The sequence below is a fragment of the Xiphophorus maculatus genome, chromosome 10, assembly GCF_002775205.1.
Source record: "Xiphophorus maculatus strain JP 163 A chromosome 10, X_maculatus-5.0-male, whole genome shotgun sequence".
Taxonomy (NCBI): Eukaryota; Metazoa; Chordata; class Actinopteri; order Cyprinodontiformes; family Poeciliidae; genus Xiphophorus; species Xiphophorus maculatus.
Window position 1 is genome coordinate 22814294 of NC_036452.1, and position 23294 is coordinate 22837587.

Sequence of the window (23294 nt, forward strand, 5' to 3'; positions counted from 1 at the left end):
AGCCTGTTGATTCCTAAAAGTTTTGTTTCTTGTTTTGTAGTAATCGTAGGTTTTTAGCTTTGCACTACACTGCCCCCTATGGGTTTTTCATGTTTAAAACAATACTCAGCTGCGTATTTCTGGGGGTTGATGTGAATGAAAAGTTTCTGAAACCGATCCCGTGTGTATATATATTTTTTTTTAAATGATGTGGCCGATGTTTCTTTCATAAAATCAGCTTCAGTTTTGTTTCTATGGACAAGTCACATTCCCTAAAACATTGTAGTTTTCAGATCTGTTCTATTTTACACCAAAATGGTTTAAGAAATTACCATTTTCAAATACATTTCAGTTTCAATAACTGCTTCTCTCTATGACAACACATTCTTCATTTTTCTGTTTCTTTCAGGCAGCATTCAGCTACTTCATCACACGTTTGTTTCTATTAGTGCTCTAAGTGCATCCAGAAAATAATACATTTTGGTGGTGACTGCTTGCTGTTCTAACATCTCTTTTAGCTTTTTCTTGTCAAACCATTTTACTCCTGATCCCTTTTGTCTTCTTTTTTCATGAAATGAACCTGCTGTCCTTCTGTGTGTACTCCACATCTCCCTGTTTCTGACAGCTAATAGGGGCCATTCCAAGTCTTGGATGGCTTATATGAAGATATCCTTCCTCTAGTAACATCCTTTGCAATTTTCTCTTGATTTGCTGAGTGATGGACTCTATTCAGAGGGACATAGTCTTAATGATCATTGAGGATATGGGCTTTCTAACTCAAGGCTGGAGAGCATGGATGACTACAAGATATGCGATACGCTAAGTCTCCTCCCCCCCTTCCTCTGTCTCCTCTTGCTCTGCCGAGGTATTTCCAGAATGCCGCCGGCCACGATGGATTTATGAGAGGGGCCATACTTTGGTAAACACCGATGGTGTGCAGCTTTGTCCTCCCCCCAGTGATATAGTGAAGGTCCCCATAAAAAATGGGAAAACCAGGTTACGGCCGCAATAGAGCTCAGCTAAACAATAAAAGGCTTTATGGGCAGATATAGGCCTGTACCATAAATGCTGGAATCTGCCGTTGGAAAAACATTAAAGGGATAATGATTGGGAGGGGGGGTGGCTTTCACAAAGATGCATGTAGCCACTTAGAGTGGCTTTTTAGAGAGGGTAGACAGAGAGAGGACAGCAAAGCACCAATCTGAGATCTCCAGAACACTTTTGAGGCTCTACAGTGGGTGTAATAGTGAATTTCACAAGATTTATCGTCAGATGTCTTGCAAAGCCCTGATTTCTGTCGGCATGACTTCCTTTTTGTGAAATAAGTCTAAGCCATAGGAGCCCCAGATATCAAAGTGAGTGCTTTAAGTATACCTGAATTGCCTTCTTTTTCCATGACAATTCACCAAAATTCATGCTATGGGTTTCCTAACTAGACCTGGTGATCACATTCAGTTTGAGTGTAACAATGATCGCTGGGTGTCTGTTGCTGTTTGGTTTCTGTTTGGTCTGTGGATCAGGGCAGAAAGTCACAAACCATTGACAGTCATCTAAACCGAGCTGCTGTTGTTTATGTATTGTTGACTATTGGGCTGTTGTATTGATTTATTGTGAATCACTTTATGATATTTATATCTTTAATGATTCTTTGAGTAAATTTTCAAAGTTAAAGTTGAACTAGACCCGATTAAAACCATAGCACCGCCCCAGACAATTACTGAAAAGTTCTACCAAAGTGGGCGGAGCTAAGACACTGGGGATGAGCAGAGCAGGTTAAATGGGGGTGTGGTCACTGCTGCCAACTTAGCAACATCATTATTATATTTAGTGACTTTTCATAGCCTTTCACAATGTTTTTTCAATAAAGCGTCTAGCGACAAAGCTAGCTGCTTTTCTTGTTATTTGAAACTTTGGCGACATGTGAAGCACAGGTCGGTCTGGGGCCATGTGTCTGAGATGGTTTGTACCCGAACACCAGACTGTGATGTAGGCATCAATCAAGCTGTGCCTTTGCAACCAATAGGAAAATTTGACTGCAGTATCCACCAGTCAACCCAAAGAGGGCAGCACCAAGACAGTTTTAGACCAAATATTGTATCATTAAACTGATTTAAACAGAAATGTAACAATTTGCAAAGAAACAAAAGGTAGCACCCTTAAAGACCAATTTATACAGTTTATCTGCTAAAAAGTGGACTCTTAAGTATAATTTCATTATCAGAGCCAAGCATAGGTTTTTCCTAGTACAACTAAAGGCAGCACTTGTACACACACTCAGTGACACCTATTTGAGAAACAATGTTTTAACCCTTAACTGTCAACCTCAGAACATATAGTCACTTAGTCCATGACAACACCAGTGTCCACGTGAAAGTTAAGGGATTAAAATTCACTTTATAATTTCATAAAACCTTTACTTGATTTATAAATAAAAAGTTTTTCTAAAAATATTGCAAAAAGTTTGTTCCATCTCGTGCTCCGTGAATCCAGTCGTGCACATCGTCACATGCGCCACATTGGGCGGACTGATGGAAGCGAGGTGAAAGTGATGCACAACTGCATCTTGTTCTCACATGCAGGGCTCATTTCCCTCATAGTGTGCTTCCTTGCTGTGGTGGAGAACAGCTGCCTGTTCAGGCTGCATCCCAGCAGCTGTGCAAACAAGCTGTAAGAGGAAGAGAGGGGACAGAAAGGTTGAGGATCTTCATGTAGACCTGAAACCCAACTGTTGGTGTGTGTTGGGGTAGGAGTACAGTCAACCTGACCTGGACGCTCAGTCTAGACCTGACCGTGTCATTAGGAAGTTAGTGATTAGGGTGGGGGTTGGAGAGGATTACGGCACTGAGCATCACAATCGCAGGATAATGCCCTGGACGTGCTCAGAGCTTTGCACCAACACAACTCTTATCTTAGGTTCTCTAGCTGCCCAGCTGCACCCTTCAGATCCTTGCAGTGCTTCCCATCAGAAGGACTCTTCTGTTTTCTTTCCCCTGCTGAGCTTCTTTATTAGGTCACTGGGAAGGTTTAAGAAAGATGGAAAGCTTTGCTGAGGCTTGTCCCAACTTCTTTTATCGTCTGGGCATTAGCCATCTGCTGGCACATGTGCAGGAGTGCTGGGGGGGAGGTGTAGCGCTGTAGTAGTGGAGTGGTGGAGCAGTCAGCGCCTGTGTTTGTGTTGTAGCCACTAAGGCAGACAGGAACTCTAAAATTAGGTCCTGGCTATTCTAACTCTAACATGTCTGGCCTTATCTTGTCAGGAGGTGGCTTTTACCCAAGCAGAGTGTTGTCTTGGTGATACGGCAGGTCTGATCTGTTTTCTGTTTTCACATATCCCTGTAAAGGGGTCTTCGGGCAGCCAGAGCTCAGCAGAATTTTCCATGACTTTAAGGCAGTATGATTGTGTTTTGATTTGGATGTCCACTCCAATAAGGAGTGCACTGTGCAGGAAGCACTCATGCCTTTGGATAAAAAAAAAAAAAACAACGAAAAAAACAAAACAAAAAGACATCCCTGGAGTGCAGCAACATGAGGGTCAAGACATAGTTGATTGCAGATGTTGGTGGATTATCTCCAGAGTCTACTGAGCATTCAAGTCAAATTCTCACTGATTAGCTTGACCAAGGTCCGCTCAGACTGTTTACAGCTCTGCGTCCGTTCCCAGAGAAGGTGCTTTCCCTCCTCCTTTTATCATGCACAATAATCCAAATGACAAAACAACCTATTGTTTGTTCTAACCTGTCGGCTCATCTCCTTGGGAAGGAATGGCGGGGTGGGGGAAGTGCTTTTTACTGCTTCCTAGCACCCCTGATTGGAGCAAGCGAGAACGAGAGTGGGGGCAGTAAAAATAGTTTGACACCCTCAAGGTCCAGCCAGCAATCTCCTCTCCTGCCCATGCCTATAAAACTCTTTGAATTCCCCTCTGAAATCCCGCTCCCTCTCTCTCCCCTCACCACTCTTTGCCTGAAACTCATTTACAGCTTTGCTGAAAACCAAGGACGCTGCGTTTGCCGCTTCTGGCGTTCCTCAAGCCATTTCTCGTTACGTAACTGTGCATTTACACCCTGATGCCACACAGATCACGCCTTAATATCAGTTTGACTCGATTTTTATGCAGTCGAAGCTCCTCGTCTGTGACTCGGCTCTCTGCAACATCCTCAAGACACTATCTCATTCTCTCAGTCTTTCCTCTGGTAAAGTACTTTTCCATGTACTCAGGAGTGTGCTGCATGTTGATGCTGGAACAAGGGCAGCCACCTGGACTGGTGTGTTAATGTGCTCTGAACCTCTTGTGGTCTCTCTTCTCTTTTCCCCCCAGTCTTAACACAGTCATGAAAATGGAGGAGAGACCACTCACATCTCTTACCTCCTTTGGTTTTGTGGCACCAGTTGTCAAACATGTTGCTCGGCACATGCATAAATGCTTAATAACAGCACTATTAGAAATCCTAAGTTGTGGCGGCCCAGTTCATTGCCTTTCTAAGCTATTCTGCTCGATTCGAACAGGAGTGCAAGAGATGCAGGATGACTTTGACCTCCCCCCTCCACACCGCGTAGGTCGTTGCACAGAATGGGCAGAAAAGGGCAAAAATGTGTGTTAATCCTGCTTTACAGTGTTGTTTGAAAGCAGCTTGTCTGAAAGTGGCATGAGAGTACAACGACGTACAACAGACAAAGACCTAAAGCAACCATAGCCATAAAGATGGAGTTTATGATATGCTGCTCACACGTTCTGTGAATTTACTCCTAATATCCTGAACATGGATTGAAATTGTTGTTCATTTAGGCTTTCAACTTTTTTCTGCACCCTCTCTAACTTACTCCTAGTAAATATGAATAAAGTGTTCTAAAATAAGAGGTGTGTGATATTTCATATATTGATATGGATCTGACACCAAGTAAATACAGGGACAGTATCATATTGATACCAATACTGACTATTTTTATTATGTAGGTTTAATGTAACATCAAACTTCAGGTGTTTTTGTGGCTTTCCTTTCAGTTAGTTAGTTTAAGCTTAGGATAGAATTTAATTGTCTACAAAATACGTTAGGAATATACAATATATACATAACCTTAACTGTCTATTGACTGGTGTTGAGAGGTTAAGAGTTAAGAAGTTAACACAATAAATAGAAAAAATAGAAAAGCAAAACTAATTTGTGTGCATTTTATGTCTAAATAAATAAAGTGCAAAAACTTAGAGAGCAAAACAAAATCTTTTTCGAGGTAGAGTTGAGAAACTATGATGCAAAAATAAAATAAAAGTCCAAATCTGAAACTAAAGTGTTGATTTGACCAAACTAGTATTGATTTGATACTGATACAGCCTTGTTGTTGATATTATTGATACTTTGGATCAAGCTGCCCTCCTCCACCTAAAATAATTTATCTTGCACTGAAAAAAAGCGCAAATTTCGATTAGATTTTTATAGAAATCACTTCTTCCACAGTCATTGGAACAAGTAATTCCAAACGCTCCGAAAAAGATTAGCAATCCATCCAGTTCTGTTGGGGTATACACATGGTTGATTCTTAATTTGTCACAAACATTCTTCAGATTGGGAAAGATGGCGCAACACTCCATTCAGCCAACCCACCTGTGTGTTGATCTTCAACAGTCAGATCACTACTTGCCTAAAATGTTTATTTTTCTACAGTCAGAGCAAGAATGAAAAAAACTAAAGAAACATAGACTGGATGAGGGCTCAAGATCTGCAAATTGAGGTGAATGGTAAAGAAAGGCTCACTGCAGCAAAGTGTGCCATATTCATAAGATCGATTCATCTTAAGGCTTTCGTGCACATTCTACAAGGCATGCCAATAATAGTGGAGAATGCTGTAAATCTCTCTCTCTCTCTGAGATGTCTGTTAAAGGTTGGAGGGAAAAGACCTCCCTCCCTAATTAAGTAATGATCAACAGCCTGTTATCTGTCAGCTTGTCCTCTGCAATCACAGGGTATCACTCCAGAATGAATGCCATCCCCTTCGGAGAAGAAAACAGAGCCTGGAAAATTAGCATTTTCTGACAGCCATTACTCATCTGGCTAATCCTGTCGAGGAATGCGTGGCTATCAATGCAGGCGAGGGGTCGCCGCGGCCCGGGTCTGCACATCGCCTCTTATCAGGCAGGGTAAACACAGCGGGATCTGCATTAAATAAGTGTCACAGTCAGCTGGGGGTGGAGCAGGGAACCCCCTCCAACCACCCTCCCGCTCCTCCCTCCTGCTAGTCTCCATTCTGATCATCTTTTTCAAAAGCTGGCTTGGGCAGACCCAGCTGTGGCTTGTGGCTCAGGTGTAGGATCACCGGAGGAGGAGGGCTGTTCCGTCAGCGGCGTCATTTACAACACAAGTCCGTCGGCTTTGTGTCCGAACCCATAATGAAGCAGACATTTGAAAAGGTCACTCTGTTACAGTTTGTTCAGCCAAAGCTATTCTGAAAAGCCTTCATCCGTGCCGAGATTCTTCAACGTGGAACATCTTGTCGCCTGTCAGGCAGTCCAGGCTGCGTCCGCCTAACGTCATCTGATGCAGCTACGCATTCTACAGACTTTTTTTAATGCGTCTTGTGTGGCAGTATGGCACTGAGGACTGTTATGTCAATTTAAGGCCCAACAGATTTACTTTCATAAGTGGAGCATTACAGATTTAGCCATGACGCGCTACTTGATGTGAAACTTTATTAGAGGTTGCTTTGCTATTATTAGAGGTTTATTTCAAATGTAATGGACGCAGAGAAAGATAGAATGGTGGGGCAAAGGTCTAAAGGGAAAGAGGGAGATAAGGGTAGAAGAGAGAAGGAAGCATAAAGAGGACACAAGTCAACACCCTAGAAGTCTGAAAGAAAGAGAGAACTAAACAGAGCAACCACAGCAACAAACAACATATGCATATGAAGTAATAACAATAGCATCAGTCAAAACCTGTGATTGGTAGCAACTGCGCCCCAACGTAGTGCATCTGAAAAACATACCCTAAGTAATTAAACATGTAAACATGTCAGAAGTTACATATTTTTTTAGAAAAAAATATGTAACATAGACTGGATGAGGGCTCATCCAGTCGCACAAATCAGAATTTTCTGGTTGATTTTTAATTAGATTTCTCTCCATAAACTGAAGTGCATAATTTATTCTTTTTTTCCCCCACCAGATTCTATAGAAGTCCTAAGAAGCTCTGATTTTGAGTGTGTAAAAGTTAGAGACGTTCCTTCTTGGTGTCAGGATCATCTCTGCTTCTTCTTCTCTTCCACCGATGACGTTTGTTGTGCTTTCCGGCTGCGTTGTTCTAGTTCTAGCTTTGGCCCAGAATCCGGTCGCGAGCCTGACACCGCTGCACGCTCGCATGACGAGTCTCTGCAGCGATGCATGGAATGCTGCACAGTAAAGGTTTGAAGAACAACAACAAGAAAGAAACCTGTAAACAACTTCCTGGACTTTCTTCCAGCTGTAAGCAGGCTGTGAGAAACTCGCCTGCCTCTCTGCCACCGGGTGACTTCGCCACTTTCGTTTGTCGGCGTCCTCCGTCCGCGGGGCCAGCGCTCGAGGAGTGAGCGCGGCGCCGTTACTCGGGGTGTACAACAAGGTGGGAAACCTTGAATAATGTGAGACGTGGAGCGAGCCGGAGAGGCGAAGCCCGAGTCAAACCAGCGGGTCACCGGGAGGTGAGGCTCGCCTTCTTCCCTGGGTTCAGCTAAAGTTCAGCAGCATAGCATTAGGCAAATTAGGGAGACAAGAGTGTTGGGGTTGGAAGGAGGAAAAAAAAAAGAAAAAAAAACAGGTTGAGGGACTGATTGAAGATGGTAAGGAGTGAGGAACTAACAGGGAGAAAAAAAAACATCAGAGAGATGCATTCTGCTGCAGCTTTCATTATACCCATAAACTCCCGTGGAAAGATATGAAAGACTAATTACTGCGCTTATATAACTCAATCATGTCATGAAAGCCGTTCCTATTTAAAGCCCCCGCTGCTGGGTAGAGGGAGGGCCCCGCTCTGCCTCATTCAGGCCCTGCGTTGCAGAAAGGGACATCCATTGTCACGTCCCTGAAAGGGTTAAATATGGGCGGAGCGGCTGCATGAAAGACACGGAGGAGGTGGTGGTGGTGGTGGTGGTAGGGGGGTGAAAAAGGCCGGAGCCCGCTGGAGGTGGAGCCAGATCCCCTCAGCTCAGCTGCTGCGCCTTGTCACATTTCTGCACAATATGATCGCCGCTCGTCTTGCTGTGGGAACAATTTCTCTCTCTGCAAACACGAAGCAGGCGGTGCAGCCGGGAGTCTGAGTGAGAGCGAAAGGAAGCCGCCGGGTTGCTGCACAGGAGAGGAGGGGACGGCGGTGGCTGGCGGTGGAGGGGGAAGCTGACAAGGAGTCCAGCCGCGGCGGCTCGGGCGCTAACGGGACAACCGAGCGGAACCCAGCCGGACGACGGAGCGCAACTCCGCGGAATCTTAACGCCTCTGTCCCGGATCGGATTTATTCCTGCTCTGCTGTCTGGGATTTAATTGCGGTTCGCAACGCGGACGGAGCCTTGTTTAAATGTTGCTCCGACTCCGATCGAGGCCGACCTGAGAGGACCGGACCGGACAGGACAGGACAGATCTATTTCTGCTGAACTTCCCTCGGTTCGGTTTGGCGTATTGTGTGTGTGTGTGTTTTTCTTTCTTTCTTTCTTTCTTTTTCTTGGTGCTGCTCCGACGGACACAATGCGGACTGCTTTTTAAAATCTTCTTCTCAAACGAGGTTGATGTCTTTTTATTTTATTTTTTTCATTTTGCTGCTGCTGTCGCGGTTCCTGCAGGAAGATGCCAGATGTCCAGATCGTCCCGCTGTGTTTGGATCTATCACTTTTCCCTCGATCTTGATGCCGTTTCCCCCCTCGCTCTCCCCTCCATCTGAGCCAGTCTACCTCTGAGCACCGCTCCGTGTTTTCAGCGCCTCTCCCCCGCCGCCGCCGCCTCTCTGCCGCGTATGATGTACGAGAGCGTGGACGTTGTGGGACTGAATCCCAGCCCGAACCCGTTTTTAATGATGGATTATTACAACCAGAGCAGAGGATGCTTGATCCCAGAGAAGGGGCTGGTGCCCGGGGCGCCCCATCCTTACAGCACGTCCATCAGGAACCATCACTGGAACGGCTCCAATCACTGTAGGTGTCCCCTCACCCTCTCTCTCTCTCTCTCTCTCTCTCTCTCTCTCTCTCTCTCTCTCTCTCTCTCTTTATATTCCCTGCAACTTCAACTCATTCTTTAGGAAAAGTTTGGAGAATTTTAGTTATTTATTCAAATATATTCCGTTTCGTTATGTTCCACGTGAAATACTCACATGCCTGTTTAAAAGAAGATGCGTCTTTTCTTGTGTGTATATATAGGCTCCATCTGACCTACTTTTCTATTTCTTTCTGCGTTTGCTGCCTCACAAGGCAGGCAGCCTGCCGGAGTGTTTAGTTTTCTGTTCCCTCATCCTGAGAAACCTCAGGGTTTGCTGCCGCTCTGACCCCAGCCACTTTATCCCAGGCTTTTTCGTTCCTGAAATATGCTCTAAATACAGCCAGTGTTTTTGCAGGCCATGTAAGCCTTAATCAGCTCAAACTTCTTCTGCCTGAGTTCTCCCCGGGGTTCTCCAGTAATCTGGAGAGCTGCACCCTGAGCAGCAGCAGCAACAGCCTGTCACAACCTGGACAGCACTGTTTGGTAGTTTCTAGTCGGTTTGTGATTGGCACCAGAGCCGGCTCAAGGTTGTCTTGAGGCCATGAGCAGGATCCTGTTTTGGGGCCACCACAAAAATAATTTCTTTATTTTTGATTATTCATGCACATCAACTTTTGTATATTTACGTATTAATATAGTAGCTCTGTAAAGCTGAGCATAAATATTGCATCATTTCTTTGCTGTTCTGTTAGTAAATATTACATTTAACATATTACATTAAATATTACATTTAAGCATTTCTTTTGTATTTATTTTTCAGCCTTTAACTTCCTTTTGCATAGTTTCTCAAGGCCAAAGAGCATCATTTAATAAAATCAAATCATTTGATCCTTTACTGAACCTACTCTCAGAAAAACAAGTTATTCTAAATAAACCGTTTCTTACAGACAGACATGAGTGGAAGGTAGTGGGCTGTTAAAAAGTTGCCGGTTTAAAAGCCGCTGACATTTTCCGTCGCATGTTTCTAAAGGTTTTACTGCGATCTCAGAGAATGAGACGGGAAATCTGGGATTTTATCACAGGGAAACACTGCTCTGCCCCTCCCCCATCTGTTGCTGCGCACTGCTAATCAGCTAGGCTATAAGAAGCCCTGAAATTTTTCCTCTTGATTACTGGAAAGATGAATTTAATACAAGTTGTGAAACTAGTAAAAAAAATGGAAGCAGGTGAATCATATCATATTCACTTATTTATTCTGTAAATACAGTTTGATGTTTTTTCAGACCTGGACAATTTTAATCTGTGTGATTGTTGGCCCCTTTCTGTTTCCTTTTGGCCCTCATTCTTTTTATCACTTTAATTCTTAACTCAAAATATTCCAGTTAGGTGGGAAAAAACAAATTTTTTACATTTTTTAATAATAATAATAACAATAGTAATCCTGATGCATTTATTTATTATTCTCTCCCAGATATGACGATTCCAGGCCTTCTGTCACGTCTATGAACAGCATTTTAATATTTCATTGACTCAGATCAGTGATTTTTCTTTTGGTATGCATTACGTCGGTTTTTTTTTTTTCTTTTTTGTCCTTCACGCAATATCCAGCAAGAAGCACGAATCTGCCTGGCTGATAGTCTCTCTGTTGCAATAAAACTAGCAGCAGCCCGTCCCATTATTTACTTCAAAGCAGCTGCACCACACAGAGCTTAATGGAGGAGAGTTCTGTTGTCTTTCACTGCTGTAGGAGCGTAAAAAAAAAAAAAAAAAGAAAGAAGACAGGAATCTCCACAGGCTCTTAAGGGCCAATTTCCTCCCCATCCCCAGACTATAGGAACATGCGACAAAGAGGATATGTAGACAGGAATTTCTGATGTTTGGCAGCAAGAACTAAAAGCACCTAAAACACTTCTTCTTTTCTTCTTTTTTGTTGTTGTTTGCGTTGGAGTCCGTCTCCATCGTCTTCTGTCACTGCTTGTTTTTCCAAGTCAGATGAGATTAGAGTACCCCCCCTCCCCATCCTCCTCCTCCAGCCCCCACCGTCCCCTCCTGACCGGAGGAGACAAATCACTATCAAAGCACATATCCGACGCGAGCCCAGATAGTATTTATTGAGCCGATCCACTAAACGGCTCTAGCGGCGGCATTGATTCAAACCATGTGAGCTCGTCTGAGGGGAGACTGTGGGGGTTTTTGGCCCTGGAAGAGACCTCTGATCCCTCAATTCCTCATTGTTTTGCTCAAGTGAGGGATAGCAAGCGGGGCGGGGGGAGGCGGCTCTTTCCCTTTACTGCAACAGTGCAATAAAGGATTTAATGCACATCTAGGGGGGGGGCACTAACATCATCTGTTAGTGTCATCACGGCTCAGACACCTATAGCTGAGCTGGAAACCACACAGACAGAAGGTCGGATTGTTTTTCACTTTATTATATCAGCGATAAAAACAAATCATAATTTGAAAACAGAGAACATCCGAGGCTCAGTGGAGATGAATGTTTGGAGTTTTTTTTTTTTTTGCTTGAGCTTTGACCTCTTGTCCACAAGCAGAGATTTTTGGTCATTTGTCAATAATGTAAATCCAATCCGTTTAAATGGAGTTTTCTAAAAGTTTCCACAGATTAGTAGAGGCAAGAATGCAATATGTCTCTTTCACTACATCCTGACTTTACTTCCATCAATCTTCAGGTAGAAGCTCTGGAAGCTGAATGACCATGAAGCATGTCAAAGATGGCTCCAATTATTTTTGGCAGAATCTGTTTCCCAGCACTGCTTTAGCCACATTCACCGTCTTCTTCTGCTGTTTGCTGCTAATGTTGCCACAACCTCCTCCTGCTGCAGCAGCAGCAGACATCTTTCACTCAAATCCCAGCATGCTTTTTTTCTTCCAAAACCAGAACATCAATATTCATTTTCTAATAATTGATTTTCTTATAGATTTGAGCTTTCATTTCTTAGCTCATTATTTTTATCCTTTCTTTCTTTTTTTCTTTTTCTTTCTCTACTGTTTGCGAGTAAATACAAGTGAGGTGGTTAGAACATGTTAGCTGCTTTGTTTTTATTCAACTTAGAACGACTTTAAGAAATGCGCCAGTTTTTTTTTGTTGTTGTTTTCTTGCCAATTTCCTATTCATTAGGAAATTCCTTCATTTTGTAAAGGAAACTTACAGTATTATCTCCATGTAACCTTTGACAGATTTTTGTGAAAGTACATACATAACTAAAGAAGCTATTTGGCTTCTGCACCTATACACTAAATATATTGATGAATTTAGCAAAAAAAAAAAAGATATATTCTTAAGGTTGAATTCCTTGATGCATCACTTAAAAAAAAAACATGATTTGCTTTCATTTTATTTCTCCTAAAGATAGCAGATTGTACTCATAATATTTTCTTACCGGTTGCCATTTGGTGCCTCTTACCCCCATCGGTTCCTGTTTATGGTCCTCTGTCTTTTCAACCTTTCAGTGTTGGATCTATTTATTCATTAGGACTTTTACAGCAGCACTGTGTGGCTCTAAGAATGCACATCTTCAGTGAGGTTATCCAGGCCTATCGTGGCCTTCAGGACCCATTGGGTATCTGGCCGTAAATTTGGAAGGTGCAGACGCTTCATTCTCAGTGCCATTAGTTCCTTAAACATGCTTTCTTTCCAGCTGTTACTCTTTTATCCGTCAGCACACGTTTTAGCTAACTTCTGTAATCTGGTTACTGTGGGAGCGCCGATTCTTTGCATACATTTTCTTTAAAAAAGAAAAGAAAAAGTCTCAGACCTTGCAGATTAAATGTGCTTGATTTTTCACCCTCTGCTTGTCAGAAGTCTAACAACAGTTGGAGGCTCATGCATGAAAGAATGTGCATGACCTTGTTCACATGACTGTCACACTCTAAAAAAAAAATGAGAGGAGGGATGAAGCGAAAAGGGGGGATTGCATCAGGGGCTCAGCAGTCCATTGGGTTTTTGTTCGCTTTTTTTTTTTTCTTCTCCTCCTCTCAGTCTGTCCGCTGGATGAAGAAAAACGATCGCCAGGGATTTCCATAGAGAGAAGATGAAGCGGAGTGAGACGAGCTCTCTGCTAGTTTGTCTTGTGGAGAGCGGATGCAGGAGGGCTGGGCAGGGAGGGGGGACATGACCGCTGTGCGTCTGAGAGGCAAAAGGGGACTGGCAGCTTAATCTGACTCATGTGGTATTTTAAGTGCGGAAGTCCTATTGCCTAGCGGGAGATGAGGCCCATGAAGAAACAGATGGCGCTTTATTGTTTGTCGGTGCGCTGATCTGGAGGGCACCGTCACCATCCATTTGAAGTCTGTCCGTGAGCGAGGCCGTTTGGCGTGATTTGCACGGAAGAAAGTCCACGCAAATTTCCCGAGTTTCTCAGACGGTATGGCGTTACGGGACGCAGCTGAAGTGTTCCTAACGGTTTGTGCTGTCAGGCTGCATGAAAACATACTAAAAACACTTGTTGATGGGTTTGGACTCTTTTTTTTTTACTTTTTTTTTTGTAAGCTGGTGGTTTTGGAAAGAACTACAAAGATGACCTCTTTGCTTTGTTTTTATATGCACTTGTGTTTATTTGGCAGGGATGGGCTGAGAAGTGAGAAAACACACAGCACAGCATAAACACCTCTAATAACACAGTCAGTTCTGACTCCATGTCAGTTTCCCCCATGTTGCCCACATTTTGCCAAAGGTCATTTAAATTATTCCGTATAGTGTATTTTTTCTTGGATTATGCAAATAAATGTTCTTAACATGCCAAAAATATGTATACTATGTGATACTAAATATTTTCTGAAATATTAGAATAAACGCACATAGAGTAATGCTAGCTGTGGTACTTGTTTGGACCAGATATTTCTTCTAAATTATGACCTCTGATCAAATAACCTCCATGAGCTTTTGCTGTGAATTATTAACAATAAGAATTTTTCCTTACAGTGTAAGGAAAAATATCTGTAATTTTTCCTTACACTGATATTTTCTATCAGTGCAGAAAATAACCAAAATTTCAGGGTGCACCGATGTGAACATTTTGGGCCAATATTGAAACATTTCAGTAACAAGGCAGGTCAAAGTGCTTTATATCATAAAAACATTGCACACGGCAGAAAATAGTTTGGAGACTATTCATTTATTTCCCCCAAGTTCTTCCCTCCTTCTGACTCCAAATAGAATGCTCCATTAAACTTCAGGTTGATAATAGTCTGATCATGTCTCATATTGTCTGGTACTTCAGTGTGTTCTCCTTCAGCCCAGCAATACCCTGAGACGACGTTCCTTTTGGGGGAGGGAAAATCAGACAATTTTCTTTGTTGGTGAAACCTTTCAGCCAATGGCGGCATTGAATAGAACCCTCAGACACAGGAAGTGGTGGAAGGGATCAGATTGTCCAAAGGAACACATCGGCTTTGACCTTCAGGTCTACATCCATAATGCGTTCTGTCATCCAGGTATGTTTTTCTGTCGATGGCAGAAAAAAATAATGGTGAAAGGACTTGAAGTCCTCTCCTGCTGCCTTCCATGGGAATGGCTGGGGGGCATTTCACAATCTGCCAACACTCGCTCCAAAATCAGCACCTCACCACCAACGTTCAAAGCTGCCACTGCCCTTTTTAATGCAATTTACCCTTTACCGAATTGAGATGCCCTCAGAGCAGGAGACGTAGCATGTTGCAAGGTTACCCAGGGCAACTGAGGTGCATGGATCTCTTTTGACTCCTTAAGCTGTCAGAAATTTTCAGGTGTACTGAAAGGGGTGTGGCCCGAGCAGAACTTGCACAAGTGGACTCCTAATCACTGAATGATGGCGCGTCCCATGTTGTGTTCGTTGGACGGTTGCTGCATTTGGTTTTCCTTGGACCCCCCCCCCAAAAAAGGCTCTCAGGTTTAGCGACGGGCCTCGTCTTGTTTGGAGAGAGAATTAGCCGGAGGCGCTCTACTGTACACGGGCTTGATTTGTCACTAAATCCCCAAACAAGGCCTGGTGTTCTCTGCACAGCTCGCTTTGATGAACAAAGCAGGGGCAGACGGTACGGATTCAGGCAGTGTCATTGATTCACGGAGGCTTAAAGAAGCCAAGCTGATTGCAGACATTGTGACAATAGGGCCATAATCTCACTATCAATAATTACATTCTCCCTGATGTCACAGGGAGACACACACACATACACACACAGGCAGAACCACAGACACACGGATGAGAAGATCAAAAAATGTTCAGGTGAACGAGGGAAGAGAGAGAGAGAGGATCCCTATAAAATATTCATAGCTTCTTCATTTAAATCAATTCAGCTCTACAGGGGCAGTCAAGCATCAACTGTCAGAAATTGAGCTGGGCCTGTTGTAATCACTTCTTTACTTATTTCTACAGATGGCTTGTTCGCAATGGGCTCTGCATGGACAGTTCACTGACACACACACTCACACACACACCCACACATGTGCACTCCCCAGCCCCGGTCTCCATGTTTTATCCCCCAGCCCACGCTGTAATTCATGTGCGGTATTGAACTATGGACATTCATCACCCCAGAACTCATCTGCAGGGCATTTTCATTCTCAAAGTGTCTCTCTTCTCTCTCGCACTTTATCTCCCCCTCCTCTCTCTCTCTCTGTTTCCACCTCTGCGGTGGCATCGTCTGCATGGCAGGCTAGAGACGGGCGCTTGGTGTCATGATTAATCTTTAAAGCTCGCCTGCCCTAATTTTCCCTCATATTTTACAAGAAACCCCCCAGCCCCTTACCTGCCATCACATCTGCTATATATAGAGTGATTACCCTGTGTGTTGTTTCATTGGTTGCAGGGAAAACCACCCTTTGCAGCTCTCAGGCCAGAGCTCACTTCACGAAATCTCACACTTCCCCTCTCCCTCTAGGGATCTGTGTTAACATCACATGGATGACAACTGTCCACATCTCAAGTAGTACACATACACAAAACATTGTGGTGGAATGCGCTCCTATTCTGAGAGTGGGACAGCCATGAAAATAGGGTAGAGGTTAGGATGCTAAAAATACGAGAGCCTGGCAGTTTGGCGGCTGCAAAAATAGCGCCGTGTTGCTGCCGCGTCTGTCGATTCTGTTAATGGAGGCGGGACGGGAGCATACTCTGCTCGTGTTTGTGTTCAACACATAAAACGGGCGCCGAGAAGACGTCTGAATCGCTCAGACTTAGCCCCATGTGTTCTCTGCACATGGGACAATGTGCCCCCCCCCCCGTCCCCTGGCTAGAGCCATGCTTTTAATAAGCTAGCAGTCCATCTCCGAAGATAGAAGGGAGTCTCAGAGCGTCAGATGATCTCATTGTGGTTTCAAAGCTCAGATGTTTTTGTTGCTTCCCATAATACCTTTTGTGGAGATTTTCATGATTACCACACACACTAAGGGTGTATGTGTAAGGAAAATGACTATTTTGTACAATGTCTCGAGTAGACTTTTTTTTTTAGATTTTTGTGGTGAATATAACAGTTTTAGAGCATTAGTCTATCAACACTATTAAAATGTCAAACAAAACTGTGTAATATGAACAAATTGTGTTTATTTCAAACATGGAAGCAACGATTATTCCTAAAATTGCTGAAATAAAATATGGAATAATATTATTGTTACACTATGGCTGAAAAAATGAATAAAACCACATTTAATCAGTTAACAAAACTAAATTAGTAATCAAATTATTGTTAACTTGGGTATACAGACTCTAAAACATGCTTTTTGCTGAGAGAACAACACAATCAGAGCAGTAATTAAGCCAAAACTGTAAAAAAGAACATTATGCATTTAAGATGGAAAGCATTTGTCTGTTAATATGCTGCACTATTGGCCTCATTTTAGCTTCACCTGCCCAAGCTTTTCAATTCAGCGAAGCTATATTGAAATTCTATTTTCACATGCACTTGTTTTTGCAAGCATGTTGCTAGAAGTACTTGTCTTTTACTTTGAAAAACCACTTGTTTTTCAATAAGGTTTGGCGCTTGGATGAAGAGGGCGTTTGGCCATATTGACATTGGTTTATATCACAAAACTGCAATTGAAACACTTTTTGTTGTTTTTTTTCATTACACATCAGAAGATGAAAGATGGCAGGAAGTAGCTGGACGACGATGGCGTGGCATATTTTTTGATGGCTTATCATGTGAACAAACTCATCCACATGTGATTTTTAAATCTCTCTTGTTATTAAATGGGAACACCACATTGCGAAATTGTGTTTTTTTTATATTGCCAATATTTTGTTTCAGCCAGCTGACCAGGAGCACACAGTAATCTCTTTTAGCAGTGCAGTCTTAATTTTACCAGCACTGGTAAACACACCATCATATAACCATGTACATGTCTTCATTGTGGTCAAGTATTTGCATGTTCTTTTAATTTTAGTACCGGCCCCCATTTGGGCCACTTCAGTCTGCTCGACATTCGATAAGCTGGAAACGGAAAACTGGTTGAAGCAGGTACCAAACGTCCTACGGTAGAAGGCAACAGAACAACAGACCAACAACCCCTTAGGCTCTAAACCAGCAGAAAAATCTCTTATCACTCCATCTCTTTTTCTGGCATGTCACTTTAAGGAGATGATATACCATGATATAAGTAAACGGCCCTTGCCCGGTCTTGAGTAACATTGGATATCCGTGGTGTGTGTCATTTCTTCCTCTTGTCCAGGCCCATCCCTCAGTGACTCAGTCTACTCCCACCCAGTGACGGAGGAGCCATGACTGTCTTCACACACCGCTCTCCTCTGTTTCCCACAGTCCCCCTTACTCATTTCATATTCATTAAGTGTCTTGGTGCAGCCCAGCCTTTGACATTTGACTCTTAAAGACCCACCTGGGACCGGCATGAAATACACTACCACCGGTTTCTGCGGAGGTGAGAATGAAGAGCGTAGTGCTGGGTAGAGATGGATAGGACGGTATTATCCATATATTTTTTTGGAAGGAGTCTGACGGACTCCGGTTACAGAGCACTTGTTTCCTGTAACAGCGTTTGTGAGATGTTTGCACGTCGTGGCAAATGAGAGATGCCTTGTAGTCGAGTTGCTCTGATCACAGCGAGTGAGAGGTGAGAAAATACCGAAACAACTGGATCCTGTTTCCTCATGAATGGAGCCACTGTATTTTAAGATGGATGCACTCTGATATCAAGCAGCCGGTAGTTTTAAATAGACAGTGTCTTTCACGGATCCTTGTAAATTAAGCTTATATCACACCAGCTAGCAGTTCCCATAAGGACTTTAGAAGATCCCATTGTCTAAAAAAACCACTTAGCTGCATGTTTGTTTGCCAGGAGCCATGGTGTTGAGTTCAGCTGATGACCTAGTAGTCTCTGACATTCATACCCTGAGACAGTGTTCTGGAAAAGTAACCAAGATAAAGTCATCAACATGACATGTCAAGCTCTTTGAGTAAAACAAGACACAGAAACGTCTCTGTCTATTCCTTATTCTGACTCTTTTTCAAAAGGCCTGTCATCCTGGAGATTGAGAAATATGCAGGCATGCAGCGCTGAGAGCTAAGATGTGGGAGTTCATGACACAGAATCCAGCAATGTTAGAATACCATGTTTCTTGTTAAAGTGATGTACTAGTCAGTATTATCGAGCTGTGAATGTGAAGAGTGTGCTATAAACGTGACATTGCGGGCCCCACAGTGTGGGGTGTGTCCAAATTCAGGGGCTGCATCCTTCGAAGGCCGATTACATCACAGTTATGTGACAAAGCCTTTCCAAATTCGAAAGCTCCTCTAAATGCGTCCTCCTTTTTGAGAGACAGGTCTGGTGTATCCTTCTATCTAGTACCAAGATGCATTGTGGGCAGAATGGAAAATTTTTGTTCTTGCAACAATGACGTACAAAGCGGGAGACTAGAGTTGTAAATACAAGTATTTTAGTGAATTAGAAGCTTACAACATTTGTGTTGTATGGCTTTTCTAAAAAAGAATCAATTAATTTAATTAATAAAATAATTCAATAAAAATTATTTTGAAAAGCTTGTCTTTAGTTCTTTCACTGTTGCTTGACGACAACACAAACGGCGAGGTAAGGATAGGAATAAACCTGAAGGCTTACCATCCAGTACCAGCCCGTGTAGTTAACGAAGAACCTTCCGTATGTTAACTGGGTAAACTGGGTCCCTGAATTTGGACACCAATCGTTTGAGGCCCTTATTTTGAAGTAAGAAAGGAAGTAGTTCCTACCCACTCCAGTTGTGTAAGCTAATAAAGCCTTCTCAACAGGCTGACTGTAAACACTTGGTTATAGTAGTGTTCAAGGAAACCCCCATCACTGGGTAGTTTGAAACTGTGACAGTATGGCAGACGAGAGTTGGGAGAATAACGTGTCTAGCTAACCGCTAGTTGCTAAAACTAAAGTTAGCATCTGCCTTGCATTTTCCAATCGGTGTTAAGCTATTTCTTTCCAGAATTTGGATTGACTTTGATCAACTTTAGCTTCCAGTTTAAAAGAATCATATTAAGCCTGAAATTAACTTCTTTTTTTTTTTACACTGAAAAGTTTGATATTTATTTAGTCTTTCGGCTGCACTGTAGAGTGGCAATCATCATCATACAACATTTGATACAACATTTGATCATCTTCTCTTCCAGCTTGTCCCTTCAGGGATTGCCATAGTGAATCATACGTCTCCATTCTGTCGTGTCCTCTGTGCCCTCTACCTTCACTCCAGCTTGTTGGGGATAAAATATAAAGCGTTGACTTTCTTTGTCGAACGTTCTTCCCTCCCGTCTGTCTCTTCTTCAGTCGTAAAGCTGACTAATGGAAAATATAACAACTATTTGAAGCAGAGCTGTCAAGCGGCGCAGCACGCCTCAGCCATCTCCTTGGCTTGTAGCTGTGATGTTCGGCAACTCTGCCGCAGCGGGACACCCGGCTTTGCCCTCGCGCCATACGTGGGAAAAACCTTTGCGGTGCAGTGCTGTGCCACTGTGGTGCTTCCACAGCGGAGCTGGATTATTGTGTCTGGGCTGTCGGCACCTCTCAGCTGAAAGAAAATGAGAGTGAAGTTAGGGGAGAGAAGTGGAGAGGGGGGAAAGAGAGAGAGGGAGAGAAAAATCATCTGGAGGGCTGGCATTTTCAAACAGTAATCTCTGTGGAGCCTTTCAGGGGATTTAATGTCATTTTTGGCCTCTGGATTTTTGCCCTTTTTCCTCTTTTTGAACAAAAAAGCAGCTGAGAGCAAATATGAGGGGTAAAGAAGGAGGAGCTAGGAGAAGGGATCTAACAGAGACGGAGAGAGCCTCTCAACTGATGTGATTAGTGCGGCTGACAGGTACTTGGCCTTCATCCAGCAGCTGCCAGCAGGCCGATGGCAGTAAATGGACTCTGGTATATGATGGCCCATATAATGGTCATATTTTACACATTGTTGTTACGCCAGATTCTTCATTCTCTCAACATTTTTAGAGGTTAAGTTACAAAATTATCAATTAATAAGTTAATCTAAAGTCCATTGCCCTTATCGATCTACTAACAATTAATTGATAAGCGGCCATCTTCTTAGAAACCAGCGTTTTCTCTTATTTCAAGAGAGCTGATTGTCTTTCCATAGCAGTAAAGTTTTTTTTAATATGCTGATTTTAAAAACATTGTTGTATTTAACAAAAAAATGTTTTTCTTTCATCTGTGTTAAATTACTGGTTGAATAAACAATGTGTGTATTTTCTTTTTAGCATATCAGTAATGTTTGGTTGTGAAGTTGTCACTGCTCTGCTATGCTGCACGGCTGAATGACCATTATTAATGTGATAGTTTAAGCTTGGCTACTGTTTGTTTCATAACAGTACTGCATAAAATGCACCTTGCATCCCAAATCTGACTCCTTTTGAACTGTTCCACTTTCCTGTTCTGGGATGCCTCCGCCATGATTATTCTCTGTCAACTGGCTCCACTTAAGGATGACCAGCACTGAAAAGGTTTAAGTGGATGTTATTAGTCAAATGGAACTAATCTTAATCTAATAAACCATTAATCGACAATTAATTGTAAGTCGATTAATTGTTTGCATCCCTAGTTGAGTGTGTAGCAGTTGTTGTAGTTGTAGCAGAAGACAAAAGACTCAAAATGGTCCTTAAGCTTTGCTAAATTCAGCTTCCTTTGTGTCAAGCTTTCATGCCGATGCAAAGAGTATTAAAGCGTTCCAAATATGTTCGTTCTGGCTACTGGCTCCAGCAGTAACCTTTCCTGTGTGAGTTATGGTTTGGCCAGGACGCGGTGATTACAGACATGCACCTGCAAACCCGTCGCCTCCAGCACCAACCAGCTAGAACTTCCCTAGAGAGGACTTTCCTGACCAAAAAAAAAAAAAAAAGTCTGCAATGAGCACTTTTCTCTGCCCTTTACCACCTTGGTTTGTCCTCCCCACACTGCTCACCTCTAATGAGCCTCTGCAACCATATGCATCCTGAAGCTGGGAAGAGAAGAGAGAGAGAAAAAAAAGGAATCCACGCTCTCATACACGCATGCTAAAGCCTTTCATGTCTGTAATCCCCACTAGCGAGAGGAGCTGCATGGGAATCTTGGTCAGCTGACTTTAAAGAGAGAGGAAGGGAAGGAGGAGCTACTGCAGGGTTGAAACCTAAAGCCTCCCCTTCCGTTAAAGCCTGCTGGGATTCTTCGCGGGCTCGGCTCACCCGGCCTCACCTGGCTCCATCAGCGGCTTCCCCTGAGCTGGCCTACTTGGGACTGTTTGATCTCATTGTGGAAGATGCGAGCTCACCCGCCGCCTGGCAGGCAGAGAGAATTCCTTGATGCTGAGGGTTGAAGAGGTGGAGCGGACTTCAGTGGAGAGGCTTAATAACTGTATTAACATCGCTGGCTCCCCCAGGACACACTCCTACACTGAGATGGGTGTTGGGAGGGTAGTCTAGCCTCTCTTCTCTCTTTCTGCACATGCCCTGTTCAGCTCAGCTTGTTAATTTGGAGTGATTTAAAAATCACGTTGGACTCAAACCTTCTTTTTCTTCTCTCTTTTCAATATTTATATATGTTTAACTATGCTACATTCATTTCAGTTTGCACACTAAGTCATTCCTGAAGTAATCCACTTACACTAACTTCATTTCCTCATTATATCCTGTTGTATTTTATCTAATTGCCAGTCTATGTTCCTGGCCTCTGTTAGGGAACGGTCTTAACCCTTTCATGCATGAATTATGATCCTTTGTGTCAGAATTTTTTTTCCATTTTGTAAAAATTTTTTCTTAAGGCATAGTGTGGCCTTAAACAGTGTGGCCCCACCCCCACACAGCCACACTGTTCTGCACTTTGCACTGTCACATTATCTGTACTTTGCCATAATTGGACCTGCTGCTACTTCTTTGGTGTGGTTGAGTGCCTTTAGTTAATTTAGTTGTATATATTGTTATTATTATTATTGTGTGTTTGCTTATTTATACTGTATATATTTGACCTTTTGCACGGGAGCTGCAATGGAAATTTCGTTGAATTCTGTTCAATGACAATAAATGCTATCTATCTATCTATCTAAAAAAAGGTAGGAAAATTTTTTTGTAAAAATAATTTTTTTTATTTTCTTTTTTTTATGTGATCAATTGTAATTTTCTCCAAATACAAAGTTGTTATTTGAAAAATACATCAGTAGTATTGTTCCTTAGGGGTTATCTGATGTCACAATATTTTTTTTACTTGCAAGAGTAAGTAAAACTCTTGCAGACTTCAGATGACTGTAAAACATGTAACCGCTTCTTTAGACTTCAACTTACAAATGTTGAAGCTGGTCCCTCCTTCTACTGTAGACGACTACAGTAGAAGGAGGGACCGGGTCGGTTCTCATGCTTTTTTGTCTGTCGGCCATATTGTATTTAACAAAAATAATTTCTTGCATTTGCAGCTGATGGCCAGTAGTTGATGGTATATTTTATGATGCATTAGTGTCCACTTCAGTGGTCTGTGTGCATTTATAACATAAAAATCCACAGGAAGCACAAGAAAATGGCTTTTAGATAGCTGTCCACTGTAGTGACCACTATGCATGAAAGGGTTAATATTCATGCTGTTAGACATGGTGCTATGTTGATCTTTATCATGACGGATTCCTGTTTGTCCGGATTCTTGGACCACACACCCTCCACTCATTATTGACTTGGTGTGCATTCACACCAGCCTGTTTAGTCCGCTTTAATCCAACTCTAGTTTGTT

At 42.8% G+C, this 23294-nt stretch overlaps 1 protein-coding gene across 4 annotated transcripts in view; it reads left to right on the plus strand.

Annotated features, from left to right (window-relative positions):
* The window catches only part of rara (retinoic acid receptor alpha), a 189385-nt gene that overhangs the window by 129154 nt on the left and 36937 nt on the right, over window positions 1-23294 (plus strand). The window contains exon 1 of one of the 4 annotated variants that reach the window (XM_023340796.1): window positions 6688-9120. The exons of the other annotated variants lie outside the window; for them this stretch is intronic. Within the exon in view, the coding sequence (XP_023196564.1) occupies window positions 8943-9120 (178 nt within the window). The 5' untranslated portion in view covers window positions 6688-8942. Of the gene's footprint in view, window positions 1-6687; window positions 9121-23294 lie in introns of those variants that run through there. 4 annotated transcript variants of the gene reach the window in all.